The following is a 12,250-nucleotide window of genomic DNA, read 5'->3' as shown; positions in this document are numbered from 1 at the left end:
TATATATATATATATTCTCTCTCTATGTGTGTGTATAGAATTTCTGTGTGTGTGTGTATATATATATATATATATATATATATATATATATCTTTTAGAGTTAAGTAGATATTCTATATATTCTTTCTCTATGTGTGTGTATAGAATATTTATACTTATATATGTATACATACATATCTATATGCATATATATATATATATATATAATCTCCACCTCTTTTAGAGCTAAGTGGATATTCTATATAAGATTTAGTTTCATCAATTCCTATTCCCACTACATCTAACTCCAAAATGCATCACTTTATGAAACCATGAATCCATTATAATAATTGATTATATATAATGAAGAATGTAATTCCATTTTAAAACTTGAATTACATTGATGAGGCTTCACTTGAACATTTAAACCTTCTTCAGTCTCTGGATTTCTAGAGTTTCAGGTATGCAGCACCACGGCTGGCCTATTTAATACTAATCCTATATACATATCAACTGCACTTATTATTTAAAATACATAATCTAAACTATAACTGATTTACATTATACAATATGAAGCTGAAATTTTTACCAATATTTTGTAAAGTTTAAGTATAAGAATTTTAAACTTCATATTATTTAAAATTTTTTGGATAAAGTGAATTAATTGTCAATATTAATAGAGTTTACTGTGATTTCTCACACAATAAAGATAGCAGACACTTATTGAATCACGGGAATTAGTGTCTCTTCTTCCCATCCTTAGAGCCTTTATTTATTTGTAGTCTTTAAGATACTTCCTATAGATTACAAGAAAGATGATTGGGGACCATGGGCATTGCACTATACAAATCACAAAAGCTTTTCCTTGCATGATTTTCTGCCACCTTTCATCCTTCTCCAAATTTACTTATCCAGCACTATAATAGTCAGTGTTCTAGATGAAGATAAACTATTTTCGTAGCCCTTAGATACTGCAGAGAGCATTTTGTATTTGTCTTTCTCTTTAACTTATCATAACTAATGCATTTCCCTTTACTCACATATTATCATTTAAAAATTATGAAATTTAATTCTTTATAGCTAATAATTCACTAGATATTTACATGTTTATATATACATGCCACACTTATTTTTATGCTTATTGATTAATAGGTTCCTAGGTTAATTATGTACCATAACATTTGTGATATTACAGAAATAACTTGGGGTATGAGTATTTTTTGATATATTGGCAACTTTCTTTGATATTACTGTAATTTGAACTGTCCTTTAGTATTCGCTAAAGTTCAGTATGGTAAAAGCAGCTTATTTCCTAGAGAAACATTATGATACTTTGGGAATTCTAAGAGGTAGAGTTTAACCAGAAGTATATTAAACACGTTTCCTAAGTTGCACTGTAGAAGTCTGATCTCTTACTTTCTCTTTTTCTGTCTTAGTCATGGAGTAAAAGGTTGTATGAGCACCTGTTGCCCTAGCCAAAATAATTTATACTCGAAGTGATGGTCTGAATCCTTAAATCTGTGAGAAATATAAACAGTTAATGTACACGGAGTAGCTGGATATATGGTAGATATGCTCTTGACATTTGAGTAACATCATTTCTTTTTTTCTTTTCCTTTTGTTCATAGTAGCTGAATGGATACAATATACACCCCCACCAATAATGTCTAGCATGTTGTATTTCCTCCTTTACATAATTATTATTTTTGGATGTTTTGGACTCTTTGATAATAGCTATTTGTTATCCCTGTATCAGAATGGCTTCCTAGTGCAAATTAAGGGTAGAAGAGTTTAATTTGGCTCAGCATTTTGGACAGTGAATTCTGTATCTGAACTTTTGACTTGTTTGTGTTTTATTCTCTACCCTTCTTCATTCCTTTTCTTCCACTCTTTCAACCACCTAGCACTAGATAAGAGGGTGAAAAGGACAGAGGGGAAACAGGACTACATTATTGTTGTACTACTTCCAGCTGATTAGGTTGTCAAGTTCTCTGGGACAAGTTTGATCTTTACAGTCTGGATATCTAATTTCTCCTCCTCTTCCTTCTCTTTCTCTTCCTCTTTCTCTCCCTCCCCCTCCCCTCTCCCTCCCCCTCTCCCTCCCCTCCCCCTCCCGCTCCCCCTCCTCCTCCTCCCCCCCTCCTCCTTCTCATTTCTTCTTTGTGCATGGCTATTTTCAAACAACAACCAACAAAAAAGCAACAACCCAACAGCAGCTCTCCAACTCTCAGGGCCCTAGCATTTACATCCTATCTGATTAGTCCCCAGAATTCAAAATGTCACACACTTGCAGAAAATATCTACAGCTACTAAAATCATACACCTGGTAGAGCCTAAGGCAAACCAGAATCAGCTGTCGTGTACAATCTGAAGCATCCCTATACCCTATATCTGGGATGAAAACAAAAATATATTCTCATAATATTTCGGTAATTTTTTTTAATTAGAAAATCTGACTACATATCCCCCGTTCTGTTTTAAGCCTTTAAGTTTGCCATGTGTGTTTTGGTTGGAAATTAGAAACAGGGATATCTTAATTGAAATAAGCATTCTTTTTTTTGGACCAGTGGCCAAGGATTTCCGGAGACCTCTCATGCTCAAGTCTAATCAGTTTTGGTGATATTCACAACTTTTCACTTTCTGTGGAAATATAAGCATACCTGCATGCCCAGTGCAAAACTTTTACACGCTTCCTTTCTGATGTTAACACATTCTGAGCGTATATAGGCTGGCTTAATTCCAGAGGTTTTTTTTTTTTAATAACCTGGTGAATGTCAGCTGCTATTGTCTTAAACAGCTGCAAATTTTTGCTATGGGGTCCTTGAGGCAGCCACACAAAGACATTTCCTGACAGTAAGAAATTGCCTCGGATATCTCTGTTGTACCTACACGCAGTGGTCCAATAGCAACCCTTGTTGCACCACCTGCACGTCAATAAAAATCTAGACATTTTAGCTGATTTATATTTAGAAAATTCATTGCTACGGCCGGGTCGCGGCTGGAGTGAGGATGCGCTGTGAGGAGCAGCGGAGCTACTGCGCTGCTTCCACGGCTGCTCAGGAGGGGAGCATGTCTGCAACTCGAGCCAAGAAAGTGAAGATGGCCACCAAATCGTGCCCCGAGTGCGACCAACAAATTCCTGTTGCGTGTAAATCATGTCCCTGTGGTTACATATTTATTAGCAGAAAACTACTAAATGCAAAACATTCAGAGAAATCACCACCATCTACAGAAAACAAGCAGGAGGCCATGAGGAGGCGAACAGAGAGAGTCAGGCGAGAGAAGATAAATTCTACAGGAAATAAAGATTTAGAAAACAGAAAGAGATCTCGAAGTAACAGCCATTCTGATCATATCAGACGAGGAAGAGGAAGACCTAAAAGTACATCTGCCAAAAAACATGAGGAAGAGAGAAAAACAGGAAAAGGAAATTGACATCTATGCTAACCTCTCTGATGAAAAGGCTTTCGTGTTTTCAGTTGCCTTAGCAGAAATAAATAGAAAGATTATCAATCAAAGACTTATTCTCTGATATTTGTCTTCAAAATCTGTTGCCTCTTTCTTCAGGATTACATCAGCAAATTCTCAGCCGGCCATAGGCTCTCAGGAGCGCTCAGACTGTGTGAATGAGGGCCACTGATTGCTTTCTCTGTTTTCTCGTCTGTTGCCACACTTAGGCGCAAAGCTGTGGGCTGGATTTCCTTGTTTACCAAGGATAATTATCAGTGTTTTGTGTTGGGATATTACTAAATGTATTTACAAAAACAAACAAACAAACAAACAAACAAAACTACCAAAAAGGCCCTGGAAACTGGATGGTATTTACAGATGGAAGGGATAGAGTGTCGGTGGAAATACACAAGGCAGAGCAGCTGACAGGCTTGGTAGTTTTCAGGTTCGCACCAGAGACGCAGCGTCTTCAGTCCTGTCAGGAGAGTGACTTTTAAATGTGTGTACTTCAGGCTCTCACCATTTACAGATTGCATGTATACAATCCATTGACTTTTAATAAATTGGTAATTGATATTTTATTGAATGGAGAATTACGAATATAGATTATAAATTCTGTCTTCAATTGACTTTCTTTGGGTGCTATTTTAATGATTTAAGGTAGGAGTTATATTTTCAGAAACTTTCTAGACAGTTTGGAAATTTGGGTGCTATATGAAGAAAAGCATTTAAGGCTGTATCATATTTCAGATATAAACACCTTGTTTTCTTGAATGTTTATTTATTGGTTTAAAAAAATTTTTCTGTTATCAATATGGTGCCTGTTAACCTAAACACAGATATATTTATTATATAAATTGCAAAATATTTCTTAGCTACTTGTGAACAGTGATGTTTTGTCTGAATGAATGTTCATTTATACATAATTCTGGTAATTATTTAAATTGTTACTTCATCCTGGAAAAAAATAAACCTTAATATTGAAAGTGAGTAAAAAAAAAAAAGAAAAAAAAGAAAATTCATTGCTGATAAAAATGGCCTGTTCATTTTTCTCTGTGCAAAGTACCATATTTCTCACAGTTAAATCACCTGGCATTTTGAGACCTGAGACCTTTAGTGGCTTGGCCACAGTCTCTTTGGAAAGGACCATATTTCCTGCAACTGAAGCATCAGACATTTTGATATTGGAGACTCTGTCTATAGCTTGACTTATAATATTAGCATTGTACATGTTAGAACCAGTATCAGTTGCACCCCTTATCCAATCGTGGTACTCCCCACGTGATTAGTAGTATAATAACATTTTTACATTAGTGTTTGCATTTTCATGAGCGAGGCTTTTTATTGACACCTGTCCTGCATCAGTTCCTCGTATCTCTTTATTCACAGCTGAGACTAATCTTTGTAAAATGAATAAGTAAAGCAGCAAAGGCTTCCCCAGAGCCTTGTATAATGTTTGTAAATGAGATGGATCTTTTTCTGGACTCCTCAACACTGTCCCAAGATCTCAAAGCAACTAAACAATATTGTTCTAGTGCAGCAGCAGAACATTGAACTTGTTCTTGTATATCAGAGTATTGCCTCCACCCAGTAACTGACCTTTGACTATATTCATTCCCCTTGCTCCATTTTGCTTTTAACCATTGCAATTGTGGACTCCATCTAGTACAGCTGTCACCAATCCCTAGCAGTCTTGGGTTAACAATTCCATAACCCTTTCTCTCAAAACAGGCTATTTCGTCAAATTGTCCTCCCAACAGTTCAGCTTTTCTTTGAGCTGACTGCCTGGTTTTGCCTCTCCTTCTTCCTGTGAGAAACTCCTGTTCTCCTTCTCAGTCACCAGAACTGAGCTCTTTTATTCTTCCTTTTCTGGCACTCCTCACCTCCCCAGCGTTTCCACTTCTGTCTGCAATTTTTCCAGTAGTACCACCAACTCTGCAAGACTTTGGGAAGAGAGAGCAGAGTGATTCTTTTTGTATTCCTATTTCAGTCATTTATTTTTTCTCAGGTCCCTACATTTCCACACATATTTTCTTCCAACTGCTCAGGATTTCTTCCAACTATTTTTGAAAAAGTTTAGGAAGACAGGGGAAAAAAATACAATACAAACAACAAAAAAAAATGACAATGACAACAACAACAACAATAACAACAACAAAGCCAAGGAGCAAAGCATTGGATATCTCAATGGTAGTAGCCACAATCAGTTTTTTTTCTGACATCTCAAAAGACAATTTCCATCTTTAATCCCCTGTCATTTCCTCTACAGCTCTTGGAAGCGAGCTTCCGGTACCACTTAGTTAAAATTGGTGGCACTTGTAGATGACTTTTTTGGGCTTCTTTTGATTTTATGTATCATTTCTCAGCTATTCATATTTCAATTTTAATGTATACTCAGAACATATGTCAACTTTTAAACTGCATTACCTTTTTTTATTTTATTTTCTTCAGAACCTATCCTGTTTTGTCTATTCATCCTTGAAACAAAGAATATGGTGTAGTCATTTTCTCCCATCCAGAATTTGTCTCTTCATTCTGGTGGTTGTTTTCTTTCCTACACAGAAGCTTCTTGGTTTTTAAATGATGTCATTTGTCTACACTGCTTCTGTTTTCTGTACTTTTGAAGTCATAAACAAAAAATTACCTTTGCTAATACTGATATAGCATAGCTTTTATGTTCCATCTTAGTTGTAAGTGTTTATGATCTTATATTTACATTTTAATCACCTGTGAGTCGATGTTTTCTACATAATGAAAGAAAAACAGTGAATTTACACTTGTGTGCAAGTGGACATTTACTCACTGAAGAACTTGTCTCTTCTTCAGTGTATACTTGTTGATCATTTACTAATCAGTATCAATAATCAGCAGGCTATAAATCACCAATCCCACAGAGTTCTATCTTTGGCTCACTATATTCTGTGAGTTTTATTTGGGTTGCTTCTTTGTCTACTGTGGCTCTATAGTCGTCTTTTTTTTAATAATTTATTTATTTTTTTAAGTCATACTTCATTCACTCAGGGGTTATAAACACAGAAAGGCAGGATGTAGGGAAGGGGATGATACTGGGGTGTGGGTGTTCAGGGGGAGTACAGATATCTTTCAGAACAGGTTATTGGCTGGGTGAATGTTCAGGGGACAGATCACTATGACTCTTCCTATGATTCACTTGAACTTATCTCAGTTGGTATTGTCTGCCAAGGCTACCTATTTACAAGGTCTATGACCACTCAGGCTGGTAAATTTCCATGAAAACTGCCTGTTTACAATAGCTTATAGCCATCAGTTTCAATGTTTACAGTCATCTTGATATCAGGTATTCTTACTCTTCTAGCTCTGCTGTATTACAGATTAGTTCAACTCATTGACATTTTTTATACCTTCTGAATTTCAATAAGATATTAGTAGTTCTAAAATAATAGCACTATTGTTTTAGTTAAGTTTGCATTGAATATATTGATCATTATTTTTGTTTCCTAGTGTTAATTCTAGTGTTATCATGTGTGATATTTCATGTGTGTCTACTTCATGTTTCATATTATCATGTGTGTCTGCTTCAATTCCTTTAATAGTGTTTTATGACTTTTACCATAGATGTGTATTATTTTCAAGGTTAAACTTATTTCTTGGCATTTTCTTGATAACTGTTTTGATTATGAGTGCTTTTATGATGTCCATCTCGGCAAGTATACCAATGCATGTAAAGGTTGTCAAGTATTTCTAATTATGTGATCTATGCTAGCCTATGCTTCTGCTGCATGACAAACCATAGTAGCCTAACCTAAAACTGTTTTAGTTATCAGTGCAATATTGACATTAGGCTTGTACAAGGGGTGACTAAGGTCACCTCACAATCAGAGGGATGGAATTATCTAGAAGCTTCTTGGCTTTTATATTAGCTGTATTAATGGCTAGGTTTTAGAATACTCAGATGCTGGCAATTGTAAAGCCTTCCCATGCTCAGTGTTTAATGGGATTTTCCCCCTGCAAGTGCCTGCCAAACCTTAAATATTGTTCTAATGAATCTTAGAGTATATGATTCTTAATTTGGAAATCGGATTCTCTGATAGAGTTATTAGTATATCAAGATAGAAACTGAAGAAATCAGGAACAAAATGTAAAATATATTATTCGTATGCCTCATATTTAAAACCCCTTCCAAGTATACACAATTCTAAAACTACTATACTACAGGAAACCATACATACAGGTTCTTATTGTAACTGTGTGACATTGAAGAGTTGAAAGTAACATAAATATTTAATCCTATAGGTATCAATAAATACAGTAAAATCACATGATGTAAATTTAGATAGTACACAATAGCTGAGATAGAGAAATCCAAAATATGAGAGTATCTAATAAGCCACTCAGACCACATTCATAAATAAAAGCTATATTTGATGTAGAGAGAAACCAAACTACAAACTTCTTATAGAGTATGTCTGTTAGAAAATTATATAGTTTCATTTTCATATTTACATACCTTAGGTTTAAACAATAGTAAGGCAGCTCTGCATGTGATGAGATAAAATCATTGTGATATGATCTTTTCTTTTTCAGTGTCTTTTGAAGAACCCGCTGCTGCTGACACAGGCAATCTGCAAAGTCACAGAGTCCATGACACTTAAGTCATCGTCATACTTTTTGCCCAAATATTTGCAAACTCAATTTTTATTAACGCCCAAGTTTGCCACTAAGCTCACAGGTAGGTGTTTCTTTTTCCTATGCTGATTTTAATATTTTCAAAATGTGCATATTTAAGTGATATATATATATATATATATATATGTCAAAAGACATATTGTCATATAAGTAGAAGAGAGAGTGCAGTGTATTTGAGTGCCACTTTGGTAAAACCATATACATATTTTTAATATATAAAACTTCACAATGCTCTTTATCATCCTGCCTCCCCATCTATATATCTGCCCATTTTTCCTTTCTCCTCCCCTTTAACAAACAACTCTTCAAAAGCCACAATGCATCCTTTAAGCTCTTCTATACCTTCCTTCTTGTGTGTCTGTACTCAATGTTTTTCTAAAAGAGTCGCATTTCCTAGTTATTTTTCTATTTCTTTCACCTGAAACTGTATGTTTCAGATTCACATTGATTTAACCTTAATGCATTGTAATTAAGTGGTGGTATTAATTTTTTCATAATTTCCAGAGAGATGTCACTGTCTATGTACATGCAATTTTAATCTATTATTATACAGATAAATATAAAATTAGATTTAATCTTAATTTTTCTAAATATCATAATGTATAAATTCATTGATATCCCTTCATGCACTTTTGTTAATGTTGTTCTATGTCTTGACACTTAACAGCAGTTGATATTGTATACATTTTCAATCATAAAAGTATATTGAGAATGACTCTCTAAAAGACATTATAAATTGAAGTATTAAAAGGTTCTAGAATTAATTGAAAACATCTAATATAATTATTCATTTTTGTTTACAAAACATCAAGCAGGCATTTTACAGCATTTAGTATAACCAGTGAAAGAATAAAAGAGTATTTACATTAATCTTAAATAACCACAAGGACAGAAAGGTATGAAAGAGTGAATATAAATTTTGTCTGAAAAACAAAGCAATACAAAACTAAACAAAACAAAAACCATATGTTAACAAGTGCAGAAGCTTTTATCATAAGCAGATTATTGAGTATGTCTTCTTTTTCCCCATCCAGTTTCCCCATATATTGGTCTTTTCATGTCCTCTGATATATCAGACACCAAATAAGAGATGTATTAACAATTGCATGCTCTACCTTGGCTTATAAGGATGGACTGTGAGCCAATTTTGATATCCACAGCAGTGACTTAGACTCCTGCAATATTTTCCCAAATGAGACTATCAGTCATCAAAGTTTTCAGGTTTCTTTGCCAAAGTTTTGGTTTTGTCAATCATCTAATAGTAAATTAGTGTTGCATTTTTTTCATTGGGCTGTAGTTTTTTGAGGAAGTCTCCTAGAAGAAACATTTTTGATTATTCCAAAGATTGGGTCCATAAAACCACCAGTTACAAAGGTCAGTGGTTCAAGGACCATCTGACTGGTGGTAGGTACCTGAAGGCAGACTCTTAAAAGAAAACTGGTGATACTTTAAGGTAGACTTTTAGGAAAAATCAAAAGTCCCCTTTTATTCCAAAGAGCGAACAGTTTCCAAAAGCTCTTTTGTAGCACATGAATGTGTTGCTCAGCTGCTATTTCCATGCTAGAATTTCTCTTATTTATGCACAGGTTTTGTGCATTCTGTGCAACTACTTTGCATTCTTATGTGCCTGAGCCTTAGAGTCTTAGAATATTCAGAAGATACTGTTTCTTTGTGGTTACCCACTATTTCTGGCTTCTTATACACCTTCTGCTTCCTCTTCCATAATGATCTCTGAACCTAGAGAAGAGGGGCTGCTTTGTATATTTTCCATGTAAACCTGTTGTACTGGCTGTTTTTGTGTCAACTTGACACAAGCTGGAGTTATCACAGAGAAAGGAGCACAGTTGAGGAAATGTCTCCATGAGATCCAGCTGTAAGGCATTTTCTCAATTGTTGATCAAGGGAGAGGGCCCATTGTGGGTGGTGCCATCCCTGGAGTGGTAGTCTTGGGTTCTATAAGAAAGCAAGCTGAGCAAGCCAGGGGAAGCAAGCCAGTAAGTCACATCCCTCCATGGCCTCTGCATCAGCTCCTGTTTCCTAACCTGACTGAGTTCCAGTTCTGACTTCCTTTTGAATAGCAATGTGGAAGTGTAAGCTGGATAAACACTTTTCTTTCCAACTTGCTTCTTAATCATGATGTTTGTGCAGGAATAGAAACACGGACTAAGACACCTTTATTGAGTTCTTTTTCCTCATTTTTAATTATTTCATCAATCCACTCTCTAGTGGTTTGGATAAGTATGCCCCCACAGGCTTCATGTGTTTGAATGCTTGGCCCATTGGAAATGGCACTATTAGGAGATGTGGCCTTATTGAGTAGGTATGGCCTTGTGGGAGGGAATGTTTCACTGGGATGGGCATTGAAGTCTCAGAAGCTTAAGTTAGGCTAGTAGTCACTTTTAATTCTGCTGCTTGCTGAACCAGATGTAGAGCTCTCAGTGCCTTCTGCAGTAAGTTGTCTACTTCCATGCCTCCATGTTCCTTCCATGGTGTTAATGGACTAAACTTCTCAAACTTCAAGCCACCTCAATTAAATATTTTCTTCTAAAAGAGGTTGTCATGGTAGTGGTGTCTCTGCACAGCACTAGAAACCCTAACTAAAACACACTTACACTGTTCATGTGTTATATATTGCTGCTTTTCATATTTTTTTATCTTGAGCTTTCCACATGAGTTCACATGGATAACTCTTTACTTTTATATTGTAGCTTTCATGATATGTTGAATTCTTCTGGAAGTATGACTTGGAATAATGAGCTTCTTGCATAAGGTTGTATTCACTGTCAAAAGTACTCTATAACTCAATATCATTATAGGACTTTTGTTTTTGATCACAGTTTTTCAACAGAGATTACCATGTCAAGATTACAGTATATCAGCATTTCTGCAAATCTTGAAAGAATGGATAAACTCTGGCATTTCAAGCAGATGTGTAGGCATCCTAAGTTGTAGTATGCATGCTCAGTGGTGACCCCTACTGGGATGATAGCACTATTAGGAATTGTGGCCCATCAAAGATATTATGTTGACCACTGCATTTATGTTGAAAGGCCCATGGAATGACTGAAGGTATATTATTATGAAGATTAACATCTAGAATCATAAGTTTTACTGTGTGACACTGACACTTCATCACCAGACTTACCATTCACATGCAGTCTGCCCTGCTGCAGCCTTGAATACAGTAGAACAGAGATGTAGGTGTGGTCTCCCCTATGTTATGTTTTCCTCTTGATTGCTACTGTGTTAATATTTATCCTGGAAACATAATTTCAGCCCCACATCCCCATCCATACTGCTGAATAGATGGTATTATATGCTTGTCCGTTTTCACTAAGTAAAATTCCCACTAGGTCCAAGCAAGATATAATGTGACTGAAACTAAATTAATTCTTCAGTAAATATAGCTCAGGGACACAACAGTTCATTATACACTGGGCCCTGGGTTGATCTGCGGTTCATGTGAGATAGAGTAGAGAGAAAGATAGAAGTGATTTGTAAAATAATATAGAGAAATAGAAATGGTAATTGAAAGGCTGAATGTCACTCAGTTTAGGAACTACCTGTCTAGGGCACATGAAAATTCTCAGCATTTAAAATGAGAAAAAGAAACATTAAAAGGTAAAAATAGATATTAAAAATAATAAAAAGGGAAAACATTAAAAGAAAAAAGAGAAGTCTAGGGCACATCAAAATACTCAGCATTTAAAATGAGAAAAAGAAACATTAAAAGGTAAAAATAGATATTAAAAATAATAAAAAGGAAAACATTAAAAGAAAAAAGAGAGTGAGAAAACTCAATTAAATGAAGGTAAATGTAAGAAAAATAAAAAGACATGAAAATGCTGCCTTAAAATTTAAACAGAGGTGGCCGAGAAGCATCTAAAGAAATGTTCAGCATCCTTAGTCGTCAGGGAAATGCAAATCAAAACAACCCTGAGATTCCATCTCACACCAGTCAGAATGGCTAAGATTAAAAACTCAGGTGATAGTAGATGCTGGCGAGGGTGTGGAGAAAGAGGAACACTCCTCCATTGTTGGTGGGACTGCAAGATGGTGCAACCACTTTGGAAATCAGTCTGGCGGTTCCTCAGAAAACTGGACATAGCATTACCCGAGGATCCAGCTATACCACTCCTAGGCATATACCCAGAAG

At 35.5% G+C, this 12,250-nt stretch overlaps 1 protein-coding gene and 1 pseudogene across 1 annotated transcript in view; both read left to right on the top strand.

Annotated features, from left to right (window-relative positions):
• Window positions 1-12,250, top strand: part of LOC114638527 (solute carrier organic anion transporter family member 6A1-like) — a 66,285-nt gene that overhangs the window by 18,405 nt on the left and 35,630 nt on the right. The window contains 1 exon segment of the mRNA XM_028787041.1: window positions 7,993-8,137. Coding sequence (XP_028642874.1) covers window positions 7,993-8,137 — 145 coding nt within the window.
• On the top strand, window positions 3,049-3,651 carry LOC114638528 (annotated as a pseudogene).

This window comes from Grammomys surdaster, unplaced genomic scaffold (genome assembly GCF_004785775.1).
Source record: "Grammomys surdaster isolate TR1022 unplaced genomic scaffold, NIH_TR_1.0 125604, whole genome shotgun sequence".
Classification (NCBI taxonomy): Eukaryota; Metazoa; Chordata; class Mammalia; order Rodentia; family Muridae; genus Grammomys; species Grammomys surdaster.
The sequence above is the reverse complement of the archived record's forward strand: the minus strand, read 5'-3'. Positions and strand labels throughout refer to the sequence as shown.